The sequence below is a fragment of the Pseudomyrmex gracilis genome, unplaced genomic scaffold (genome assembly GCF_002006095.1).
Source record: "Pseudomyrmex gracilis isolate BER0280 unplaced genomic scaffold, ASM200609v1 scaffold_217, whole genome shotgun sequence".
NCBI classification, from domain to species: domain Eukaryota; kingdom Metazoa; phylum Arthropoda; class Insecta; order Hymenoptera; family Formicidae; genus Pseudomyrmex; species Pseudomyrmex gracilis.
This window is the reverse complement of record NW_018020801.1, coordinates 2,985-15,902: the sequence shown is the minus strand read 5'-3', so window position 1 is coordinate 15,902 and position 12,918 is coordinate 2,985. Positions and strand designations below refer to the sequence as shown.

General features: G+C 39.1%; 2 protein-coding genes across 5 annotated transcripts in view; one reads left to right on the top strand and one right to left on the bottom strand.

The window, feature by feature from the left end:
- The window catches only part of LOC109858652, a 39,934-nt gene extending 36,059 nt beyond the window's left edge, over window positions 1-3,875 (top strand). For all 4 annotated transcript variants that reach the window (XM_020436134.1, XM_020436136.1, XM_020436133.1 and 1 more), the window contains one exon: window positions 3,294-3,875. In XM_020436134.1, coding sequence (XP_020291723.1) covers window positions 3,294-3,363 — 70 coding nt within the window. In that variant the 3' untranslated portion in view covers window positions 3,364-3,875. The remainder of the gene's footprint in view (window positions 1-3,293) is intronic.
- A 341-nt stretch (window positions 3,876-4,216) lies between these two features.
- LOC109858662 (HEAT repeat-containing protein 1) lies at window positions 4,217-12,143 on the bottom strand. The gene is made up of 9 exons (XM_020436154.1): window positions 11,839-12,143; window positions 11,321-11,615; window positions 10,873-11,239; window positions 7,438-10,758; window positions 6,677-7,354; window positions 6,275-6,592; window positions 5,307-5,761; window positions 4,776-5,226; window positions 4,217-4,655 (listed from the first exon to the last, which is right to left on the bottom strand). The coding sequence occupies exons 1-9, from the start codon at window positions 11,978-11,980 to the stop codon at window positions 4,485-4,487; spliced, it is 6,198 nt and encodes a 2,065-aa protein (XP_020291743.1). The 5' UTR covers window positions 11,981-12,143; the 3' UTR covers window positions 4,217-4,484.
- Between the last annotated feature and the right edge of the window lie 775 nt (window positions 12,144-12,918).

Below are 12,918 nucleotides of genomic sequence, written 5' to 3'. Positions count from 1 at the left end.
ATGGAATTGTATTAAGAAAGAAGAAAAAGAATTAAAATACATATTCGAAGTGTATAAAATAAAAAAATAAGACATAAATATCTAATTCCAATCATAAAATGTTTTTTACCGCATTTGGCGCAAACGGCCCCACTGTGCGTCGGCGCGCCGTACGAATCGTACGGCCCGCTTGCTCTCCGATCCCCGCGCCTAATCCGCAATTCAGTGACGCGCTGTATACTTTCAGGAACAAAAGTGTCTTTTAAAAATTGTAAAATTAAACATTTTTCAAATTATACATTTTCACAATGGGTTTTTTGAGATGTTATTTGAAGAATGCATTTTTCTAGCGTCCAACTTTAACATGCAATATTTTAGCAATTCAATATTTATAAACATATTCTTTCTTTTTTTAAATGAAAAATTTAAACGATTCTGCGTCGATTAAAAAGTCAAATTGAAAAAATCTCTAGTAGTTTCAAAGAAACGTTTCTGTATTCCATGACTAATAAATCGCTATAAATGTACATATATTTTGATAAAATTATGAACAAAACAACAATTTTTTAATATATTAGAATTGCACAAACTGAAAAAAAAATTTATTCACTTTTCGAAATGCCAATGTCTTGTCCAGACCCAAGTCTGGACAAGACTTGGGTCTCTCAGATCTTTTTCGCACTTCAAAATTCAAACTTCGCACAGCTATTAAACAAAGAACGCTGTCAGCGACTTCTATCATTGTCTCAGGCCCTAAAGTTTTTTTTTCATGGCCTTCAGATATCGCATTAAATTAATATTTAGTAGAGACACCGGTTTATATATAAAAACTTTTAGGAGGGTCTCGGAGATCCATATCTGGCACTGAAGGGTTAGTCACATACAAGTACCCTAATAGGCATATTGTGAAAATATTGCACAAAAATGGCATCATGAATTGTCGAAAAGTTTCACAATACTTGCACTAAGATGATTCGCTATAACGCAACAGTTTTGTTGGAATAAAATTTTGGAAATAATATTTGTCACAAATTAAAAAAAAAGTAGTTTAGAGTATAAATATTCTATAATATTTTAATTCCTTAATGCATAAAATTATACAATTCAATATTTGTGACAATGTAATACAAAACTCTTTTTACAATATTTGCAACATTTACAGATAAAATATCTATATTTAATACATTAATTTAATTTTTTTAAACCAGTAATAGTGAAGAATAGTGGAGAATCTTACTTTCCACGATCTCGGAACTCTGATTGAGACAACAATTTTGCGTGATTAAAAAACGTTAACTGATTGTTAACTAATTATTTTAAAACATTCGACAAGCATGATCGAAAGCTCAGTTCACATGCATCTCATTAAAACTTTGACTCTTGATTTAAGATGTTGCTGCATTAATAATGCAATATTTCTACATTGAAATTTAGGAATCATTGTGCATTTTTATAAGCAAATACATAATACATTAATTTGATTTCTTCATGTGCAATTATATTTTGACATGTTTTAAACATAGCTGACATTTTTTCTCAATTATCTGAACAATTTCTTTTTAAATTTAATTTTGCAAATATACCGCTAAGATGATTTTCGCCATATAGTTATTGTTTTGCCGAAATAGTATTTGAAAATTAATTTTGCAAACAGTTACAAATATTTTATAAAATATCAATATTTTTACATTTATTTCACAAATTATATCTATATAATTGCAAACCACAATTTTCATGCAAGATTTTCTCACATAAATTTCACAAATGTTTTCCTATCGGGGTAACAGATCAAGTACACATAACTAAGTTAATCACTTACCGATGTTCCCGCATCATCTTTCGTGTCTTCTCGTTCGTCTCGCCAATGGGCCCTCGCATCACTTCATATATAACACTTGCATAATTTATTACGCGACGCATATTATTTTTTTCCATGTAACGCAATACAGGGAAAAAAACGCGGTTTTACCGAAGCCGCACCGCGACGTTCTATTCGAAACTCGCGCAGCCAACTTTACGCGGCATCCGCTTCCCCTCGTACTTTGTTATCCGATGTGTACTTAAAAATTTTGCGTGAAAACAATATTCCCTCGCGTTACAGTTTATTGCTACATCGTGTTCTAACACGAATCTAATGAGAAAGAAAATAAATGTACAAGATACGTAATCGCGTCGTCAAATGCATTGTTCGAAGTACAATTGCTGTTTTGCCGATGGTACCTCTACAGTTCGCGCGCGGACAAGATAAATACATATGTCAGACGATTTTGAAGAATTTCTGACAGAAGCACTAAATTTATATTGCGCGTGTGACAAACACGAGGATTAATAATTACATTAATGGGAGTTTTTTTACGGACTAATTAATAAACGTATCGCGCGGAATAGTTGATGGATTCGGAGACGACATTCACATTCTGCGTATGCAAAGTAACCAAAACTTCGAAACCGATGCTGCCACCTTCGAAACCGCACAATGCGCCGCGACCGGCAACGAAGTCAAATCAACGTTTAATACGCAATACAATTTTATTGATTATTCCGCGATTAGCTGCTCGGAAATTTGTATTTTTCAATCACATATTATGATTTATATGTACATCCCGCACTTTCAATTCGAAATGTACTTAACTACATTTCAATCGACGAATATTTCATCGTTGAAGAAATTTCGTTTTTTTGTTTCGTAAAAAAATAATTTGCGTGAATTTTCCTCTTCAATTTTCCATCTGGTTTTTACTCTACATAAATTATTCAATATGTAAGTCACACAAATAGAGCCGGTACGAACCGATAACTGCTTATTGTTTCAGTATTTACAGATCGTTCTCGTTAATTAACCGTACGAACCAACAATCGATTTATTAATTATTCAAAAGAACGATCGCATTTGTCGTGTTTATTGATTTTTAAATAGCGAAGCATTATAATATCGCGCTTATTATACTCTCTCAGCTCGAGTTTCCGTCGCGCAAATAACAACAATCAGAGCAAACTGCGTCCGAGAGACAAAAACACACTGCGCTCGGCAAAAGCACGTCTATATCGAGACTCGCTGCAAAATCTTTTATTCAATCCTATATATATTGCAAAATGAATACATAATTCTTTCCTTTGTGTATTTTGAATTTCAATTGAATATCACTACAAACGGGCTATATGCTATCGGCTATATTTTATATAATTTATTAAAAATGCAAGATTGCGAAGTAAATAAATATATATATATATATATATATATATGTGTATATATAAATACTTTGTTTAAAAAAACACAACAACGGCACTACATAAGTCTTGCTTTTGCGTTTCAGAAAAGTTCTAAACACAACACAGGATGAAGAGATGACTCTTCGAAGTCCGCCCGACGTGCCCCAAGTGTGATTCCGGAAGCCTCTGGTGTAATCGCGCACGTGGCCGCCGAAATCACACACGGCCGACAAATCATCTTCGGTGTCCACGTGGAAAAAAAATTCGGAAGTCATCATCCCGAAGATGCCGCGGAATCGATTTCCGAAGAACGTCGAAGTTGTAATTGCGATTCGCGCAATTAACCCCGAAAAAGAACTTTGAAGAAGAAACTTTTCGTGTGACGTTCTATTTTCAGCGGCAAAACGTGGCTGATCGATTCAAACATTTTGTTTTTGTATTATTTTTACACAAATCAAAGTTCATGAAAGTTCAGATGACTTTGTATTTGACATTGAGAGGAGAACGAGAGAGATTCATTTTCCTCTCATTTGAGTGTTCAATCGATCGTCTCACAAGCAAGTGTCAATCTTTAAATATCGTATATTTTCCGAGATTCAATGTCAAGACGGACAGCCATTTTTAGAACGAAATACGTTGCCAAAACGAATCTAGGAACAAAAAAAAAAAAAAAAAAAAAAAAAAAACGTTCTCGTAAACGGACTGTACTTTGTTCACAATAAATATAATGTAACTCGCAAAACTATCACGTCATGACTTAAAGTACACTTACGTTATTCTGTATTATAATGTAAGAAATAATATATTCTATATTTCGTCCACATTGTAGATAAGTTAAAAAATAAACCAATGTTTTTTTAGTAATCACTTGTGTGCGTTCTTTTTTATTCATTTATAACTTTTGCAGAAGATTCAGTTGTAACAGAGTGCAATTTTTTAACTTTTTGTATCGCAACTTTTGGAAGATATAAAAAATTATGAGTTTTAAAAAGACGTTTTTTTTATTGTGAAATAATTTGTTAAGTAAATTACACAAAACAAATGTATTTACATAAATATTCACAAGTATACAGAGTGTCCGACAATTACTTCAACATCTCTCGTAAGCAGGTAGGAGTAAGATTGAGTCGAAGAGTCCTGTACCATTTTGCGAGATTTGTAATAATTACCGAGATCTTAATTAATAAAAATCTCGGTAACTATTACCCGTCTACAAGAGATGTTAAAGTAATTGTCGGACAACCTTTGTATATTTTAGTGTGTGTCTCCTGATTACTTAATTGCTTGTTTCAAATTTAAAAATACTTCTGTAAAGGTTCTCCTAAAATCTCTTCCAGTGCGCGAACAGCATTTTGCGCGCACTTTTCCGTAGCTTCGTCCTCGTCCTCCAAAAGCTCCGCCAAGAACGGCACGGTCTCTGGCAACAACGGCATAAAGTCTTCTCCGAGTTTTCTCGCAATTTCCACCTAAAAGAAAATAAGTCGAAAAATATTGTAAATAAACTTAGTTAAATACAAAATGCTAACAGATCAAGTTTGTTTGCACATTAAAAACATTTATCCAAATTCCACGATTAATCAACTTACCAATGCGTTCAGAGCGGTGCTTCTGACGTAAGGTTTCGCGTGTCTGGTCTTCAGCAGCGTTTGATAGACCAGTTGTTTGTGCAACGAGTCGTCGGGAATGGCGCTCGCGAAAGAAGCTACGCACGGTACGATCAATCGACTGGCTCGACTCTCGTACTCTTCCCTAGTGCCAATCGTGTTCTCCACTTGATCCACTATTGGCTGCATGAGAATTTCAAATCGATCCTGACTGACGAAATTGTGCGCGTCGTAATCGAACACTCGGTGAAGCGTCAACAGAATCGCCTCTACCAACTCAATTCTGCTCGATTCGTTGACCAGCGTCAGTTCCTGATGAGTTTCCATGACGAAAGTATTGTTACTGCTCAGTAATGACGCCGCGTGTTTCAAGAACAGTCCAGCGAACAGAACGAACAGCGACTTCAAGCATTCCGCTATATTCGCCGATAATCTGACAAAAAAATATAAAACTGTATTGTACTGTTTTTAAAAAACAAAAAAACAATTATAAAATCAATAAATTGTCTATACCTATAGAAAGTTATGTTACGCTGCTTGTGCTGCGTGTTATTTGCCGCCCATTGATAGAGCTTCTCGTACAACGGCTTGAAAGTAACTTCACTGAGCTTCAGGACTAGAGCTACCAACGCCTTACTGGCGCTTTCCTCAACCGCGACAATATTTTTCAAGGCAATGTCCTCGTCACCATCCACTTCCATGTTGTTCTCGACGTTGATGTTCTCGCGAAACTCCAGAACCTCAAGGAAAAATTTGGCGAGATTGTCGATCTCGACCTTCAACTCCATCGGCTGCACGTTGTTGAAAGACTCGGCCAACACGTTCATCAACGGTGATATACATTGATAGGATTTCTTAGTTAAAAGAACTTGATAGGTTCTATTGACACCTGGCAATAGCACTCGCAGAGGTATGCAACAAGACAGTTTTTGTGATATCGTCTTTAGCCGTGAAACTATGACGCCAGTCTGCACAAATATAGCGTTTTATTTTGTATTGCATTTTATTTTTCTTGAAATTATATTTAATGCAACATATATATATACAGGGTGTCCCAGAATTGGTGTAACATCTCTCGTGAACAAATAGAAGTAAAACTGAGTCAAAAAGTTTTATATCATTTTGCTAGATTTCGCAATAGTTACCGAGATCTTAATTAACAAAGATCAGCGAATAAGCATGCATCGGGCTGTCTTGCGCGCTTACGGTGTTATCCGTAGCAGCATATGGGAGGAGCTAATATAACAGCATATACTACAACATATACATATTAAAATGTAATTGTGCGAAGCGCGCCGGGCTGTCCTACGCGCGTAAGACAGCCCGATGCACGCTTATTCGCGGATCTTTATTAAGATTTCGGTAACTATAACAAATCTAGCAAAATGGTATAGGACTTGTCGACTTAGTTTTACTTCTTCTACCCGTCTACGAGAGATGTTACACCAATTCTGGGACACTCTGTATATATATATAAATACCTTGGGATGTTCCGTGTCGGTATACAAGGAACTCAGCCTAGTTACTTCATGCAACAGTTGATCCAAATAAAGTGATAAGAAATTTCCAAGAGACTCCACTATCTTCTGTAAAGCACTCACGATACTGACAATTATCATGTCCGGCACGTTTTGATGGCAGTGAGTCTTTAATAACTCCAGAATTGCAGGCAAGAATTTATTCAGCGAGTACAGAGCGTATGTTTTCATAGAACTGCACAATTCCGCGACACATAACGCCGCACTGGCTAATACTGGACCGTCCTTCGAGCGCAACAGTTCCGTCGTTATATCGAGTATCTATAAAAATTATCGACGTGATATTTAAGTATACAGCTGCATAAAATATTAAACATAAAATATTAAACAATAAAATTTACATACCGGTTTAAAATCATCGGGATTATCAACAGCCAGTAGTTTCGCCAACAGTTTCAAGGTAATCAGAACCGTTTGTTGAACAATTTCTTGTTCCTGGCTCTCAGTTTTCTCAGAGCAGTCAAGGAAACCTATCAAACCTTTCATCATACGCAGAAGATTCTTGTAATCATCCTCGCCGAACTTTCTTTGAAGAAGTCTCGTATTCAACAGCTCCAGCGCCTTCTTCCGCACCGACAACAACTCGTGTTTGATCAGATAATTGACACTGTTCAGGAACAAGACGTTTGGCATCAAGTTGTTCACCACATCCAGCACGTCGTAAAGATGATGCAGCAACACCTTCCAGTACTTAGCGCTCGGCTTGCTGTGGTGTTGATCGGCGATCTTTGAGGTGGTCTGAATCAACAAAATCAGCTCAACCGCCAAACGATCGTAGTATTTATTTATCTTGTTCGTTTCTTCCGGATTCAGTAGAGCTACGCGATTGATGAAATCCTGAGACGACATCAAGTTGCTGAGAAATTGCACAGCCGTCATCTTATAGAGTCGCAAACCTTTCGGCGTGGTCTTAGTCACGTCGTAAATGTGCTTCTGCTTAAAATTCATTGCTATCCTTCTGTCGTGTTCCTCCTCAATGTCGATCGGCAAATCCTTGAGGAATTCCGTTACATTCACGCAAACCTATTGTAAAGATAAGAAAACACTTATTAGAATTATTTTGAAACCAATTTATTTGACCGAGAAGTTTTATTTGCCGAACTAACCTGAAGTAAGCGTAGCGGAGAGAACTCCCGGGACATCTGAAGAGCAAAGTCCAAATGTTGCGGCGGTTTTTCGCTCTTCTGGTTCGCCATCACGTGACTCTCAAATGTCAGCAAATAGTACAGATGTAGATAATTGTCGAGTAATTGCAGCAGTTTAGCGAAGAGCGGCGTCCGTCTGTGCTCGGGTATATGCGGCAACGAGACGATGAAGGTTCTTAGCAACTCGCAGGCTTGCATCTCGTCGCTGCTCGCGTTCACAATCGGCACCATGGTTTCCAAGGTCTTGGAAATGATTTGGATTGAATAAGCGTCGTCTTGGCGCACGACAGTGTTGCCCATAAACGTAAAGATTGGCATGATATTGTAAAGAGCGCGACGCACGTCCACATTCTTCAGCAGTTCGATCAGTACTAGTAGCGCGTGATGGTGCGTTTGCGGATTGCGCGATGTCCTGATACTTTTGGTAATAAGCACAATTTGGAGATTGGCATCGCGCACTGGTAGACCCTTTGTCATGAGTCGGTGAAGCGTTGACAGTAACAGTTGATTCGTGTACTCGACCGGACTCTGCTCCTCTAGACTCAAACAGACGTTCAACAGTTCGAACAGCACATTGTACAACAATTCTTCGTGCTCGATATTGTCGGCATCTTGAATAAATTCCAACAAAGCGACACCACGTTTCCACGCCCGCGTGTGAACCATCGCTGGATTGGCTAGACGTATCTGACTCTGCCGCTTCTTCCGCTTCTTTGCACTTTCCGTGAGTTTTTTAGATTCCTCTTCTTCCGCTGCTTGACTGCTTAGCTTCATCGCTTCTAATTCCGATATGATAATCGTTGCGTTGATTCGAATCCGGCGAATCGCTTTTCCCGCTGCGGAAATGACGTTGCTGATTTCGCAATCAGTTACTACATCCAGCATCTTAGATAGAATCTTTGCCTGAAGATCGTGAGACTTTTCACCGGCGTTCCGGAAAAACGGCTCGTCGATCTGCTTTAGCAACACGATGCTCGGCGACGTTAGCTTGCCGGATTCCGTGACCGCTCGCGGCTCGTGCTCTGACATGCTCATCTCGAAGAACCGCCACACTTGTTCGTCTTTCAGCGCGTCGACTGTGGTGCTGGTGAAACGTTGCAATATATTTCGCAAAGCGTTACCGGCTGGCTGATTGTTAGGCTCTTCCGCTAGCTTCTGCAGAAGCTCGAGACCCAACTGAACCAATCGCTGAAGAATCTCGCTGCTGTTGACATACGTCAGAATATCGAGAAGCTGCGATCTTCGATTCATAGAAATATTCGATGCTCCGTTCTGCTGCGTTACCACATCGAACAGCAGTTTTTGCGCCTGCTGAAGTTTCTTGCGTTGCTTTACTTGATGAGAAACGTCTGGATCCGGCGAGAGAAGAACATAGAGGCTTAACGAGAGCTGATCGGGATCTTGGGCAATTTCAGTGCTCTTTGTCGCCAGCTCCTGCAGCAGCACGAAGAACGGTTCCGAGTTTAAACTGAAGCTCTGCATCAGTTTCTGCAATATGTCTACCGCAACTGCACGACAGTCGTTGTGGCGTCTTGCCAGCGAAAGTAACAGATTTGTCACAAAATCTTGATCCTGAAACGCCCACTGAATAGATTCGCACTGGTCTAGCAACAGCAGAGACATTTGCAGGCAATAATAGGACGTCTGTAGTTTGACGGGTTTCATATACAACTGCGCGAGGAAACAGATGAGATCTTTTACCGTGGCAAAATGCAGCCGGAAGAAGATGTGCAAGCATCTAGAGTAATGTTTCTGCCAATGACGATTGGCCATACCCTCAATGAACATCTCCAGCAATCGCAGAATCAGATTGCTACGCTCCGAGTTGTCGTCGAAGTCGAGCTTCGGCTCGGATTTGATGTTCAATCGTCTGTGCACCATCTCCAGAACATAAGTGCCCACCTGCAGCGGCAGCACGCCTTCGGACGTCAACTTGAGAGCTTCCTGGATGTTGTCACCAGTGATGTTGTAACAGTCACGTAGCAGCTTAACGCGTGGATACATTCTTATCATTTCCGTGGCCATTTCGATAACAACTCGCGCGACCTCGGCCGGCATCGAACCCACGGGCACTCTACAAACCGATCCCAGTAGGATCATGTTGAAGAACAGAGACGCCGCGTCACCGTGCGAGATCTGTTGTTGCATAGAACTCAATATATTCTCTGTAGGCGGCAACAGCTCATAGTTCAAGATGTTGTGAAAAGCTGCCGAAGAGATCGTCTCGGCGCTCGGATTCGTTCCGGATTTGGTAATATCCTCTAACACGCGCTGCATGTACATGTTGTTCTTGGCAAAGTTCGAGTGAAGCACATCCATCGCAACTTTCACATCCTCGTTCACAGCCGGAAAGAGATACGACAGAGCGATGATGAAAACACTAGTGTCATTTTCGTCGCAAAGTTCCAGAAGTTTATTCAATGCCGGCCTTGCAAGCACTTTTCTCGAAGCTGTGTGACACGTTGACAGCAAAACCACCAGCTCATCTACCAAAGTATCAGTAGGCATCAGACTGATTAATTTCTTTGTGGAAAAAGACAGCAAGGTCTTCACGACGTTTACATCATTATCGCAAAATCTGGCTTGAAGCGTGGTCGTCATCATTCCGCGAAAGTTCTCGGGCACGTTCATGTCATCCTTGGCGAGAATCTCGAGAGCAGTCATACGCTGAGCGGCGTGGATATGCGTTAATTTGTTCAACACCTCAACGGACTCTTGCGTGTCCTTAGTGCCAAAAGGCCAGGAAGTCAGAAAGCTCAACGTTTGTTTCGAATCTTGATCGTTTTCGCTTCGTTTCATCAGATTTTTCAGATACTTGTCAAACCTTTCGGGATAGCTGCGTTCGAAGCTCTGATAGAACCGCGCCAGGAAATCCTTCGCAATTTTCGAAGCCTCACTCTTGAAAAATTCGCATGTTAGCACGCTCGTCAAGATGGCGTCTACTGCGTCGTTGTCGAGTTTGACGCGCACCAACATATCGTCGATCGTGCTTTGAATACCGGCGGTGTTTTGGGGATCTTCGGTAACGATCTTACAAGCTTCTTGAAGAAAACATACAACGAATCGAGACGCATTGACACCCGTTGAGTGAACATCGCTTACGGTTTCGACGAACCAAGACAGATCGGACAACCGATGAACTAAACTTTGTGGCACAACGGTTAGACGATTAAACGGAGATTGATAGAGATAGAGCAAGAGAGTTGTAGCTTCTTTCTTCAAGTGTGTCTTCTTGAAGGTCTTCAACAATAACTTCTCCATAGTATCGGCATTAAACATCATCTAAAGTTCCATAATATCAAAATAATATACAATTTTGTATATTTATTTTACCAAAGTCAAACGTTAATCATAAAAATTCTCAAAACATAAATGATAGATAAAGACATTAATTACCCTTGTCGTGACTGTTGCGATTATCATGTAGCTGCTGGAGGTGAAATCAGCAATAGGACTTCTCAGACCACGCAAAAGAGCAGGCAGAATGTGATTTATCTGAACCTCGGTAACAGTTGACGCTTGTTGAATTACACCCAACACCGAAGTAGTGTAAAACGCATACAACGTGCTCAAGCAAGTGGCTTGCTGGGAGTAAGTATCCGTGGCAGTTATCACATGATTGCACAGTGTCTTCAGAAGTCCGTTATCTGTACTCAAACGAGCAACAAGACTTTCCGAAGACATTGGAATACGACGTTTCTGCAGAAGCGCCAGCCAGTTCCATTTGTCATTTTCATCTGACAGATTCACCAACTGCAAAGCTCTTAAAAAAAAATGAAGTTTTTTCTATCATCAATATAAAATGTTATATGTACATATGCATGTGTGTGTATAATATATATACCTAACAAACATGCGAGTCTCATGATACGGCAGTATTAGGAGAATAAATTGATCTCGATTGTATTGATGGATGTGATATCTGTGTATCAACCATTCTAGAGCTTTGTGAGTGGGATTCAGTAAAAAGTATGGAGATAGTAAAATCAAAAACTTGGTGATCTCTAAGTCAAGCTTTTTGTTTACTGTACTATCTTGAACAGCACGTTCAAAATTCACAGCACTTTGAGCAAATAGTGTTGTTCTGAAGTCATCAAAGACTGAGGAGAGTTTTACTAATTCATCTAGACCATTCTGACCTGAAACAATTGATAAATTAAGTAAAAGATGTATAAAATTATGTTCAAGACAATTATGTAAATCAAAACAATGCAAAAACTAAAATCATTTGTGTACTACTGAATTTTTAGAAAAACATGTAAAATTTGAGTTTTTACAAATCAATAACTTGATTTTTTTGTAGCTGTCGAGTTCCCTAGAACACCCAAACTCAATTTTACAAAATATGAGTGAAAATCTAACCTATACTCAGTACGGTATCTCGATCCAAATTCGCAGCTTCTTTTGGATCAAACAGCAAACTGGGACGTTTTTTATCCTGCAGTAATAAATTTGTCTGTGGAGTTCGCAGTTTCTTAAGTTGTGCTGCTAATGATGTGGCCATTATCCTATTTATACCAGAAATATATAAAAACGAAAAATGTTTCACATATGTACTAGGTTTTGGTTTGGTGCAAAATTGGCTCAGTGGACCGAATTAAGTTAGTCCATACGCCATTCTAGGAAGCCATTCTAGGAACTTCTGACTGATATTAGGCTTGGAGCACCTTTGCTGAGCAGTCTTTCCGTATAGGGAAAGATAAAAGGTCTGTTTTTCTTGCATACACTTTATACACTTTAGTGTAAAGTGTACACTTTATACACTTTAGTGTAAAGTGTACACTTTAGCGTTTTTCTTGCCGGAAGTGACGTTGAGTTACGTCATTACACGCTGTTCTTCTTGAAAGTGTAGTACACTTTAATGACGTAATTTACACGTTTTGTACACCTCCTTGAGAGGTGGTGTAAAGCTAGTGTAACGTTACAGCTTTAGTTTGTTTATGTTTTGAATGTCATTGGCCGTTTTCCTTTTAGGAGACACAGTCGACACAAGTCGACACAAAAGTCATTCTGTCTTCGTTTAGTATTCAGTGAGAAACAAAGACAGAATGACTCTTGTGTCGACTTGTGTCGACTGTGTCTCCTAAAAGGAAAACGGCCATTTTAGAACTCAGTTGGATGTGATGAGATCACGAAGAATAAGGAGACTTAACTAGATAGTACATAGAGAAAAAAAGTGGTCAGTAAAAATGTTCCATGTAGGAAAAGGTTTGCTAAATAGAATAACTTGCAACATTTCGTCGCTATTTTAAGTCTGTTCTTTTTAGTTAAAGTTGCTGTGCAATTTCATATAGTGCAATCACGTCCAGTATATTGGCTGCGTTCGAAGAGCGTGCTATCTGTGCTATTGTAATTCTATCTGTTTTACATCTAATGAGAGGTAACAATAGAAGAATACAATATCGCAGATAGCGTGCTCCCCGCAAAAGTAAGTATAATTTA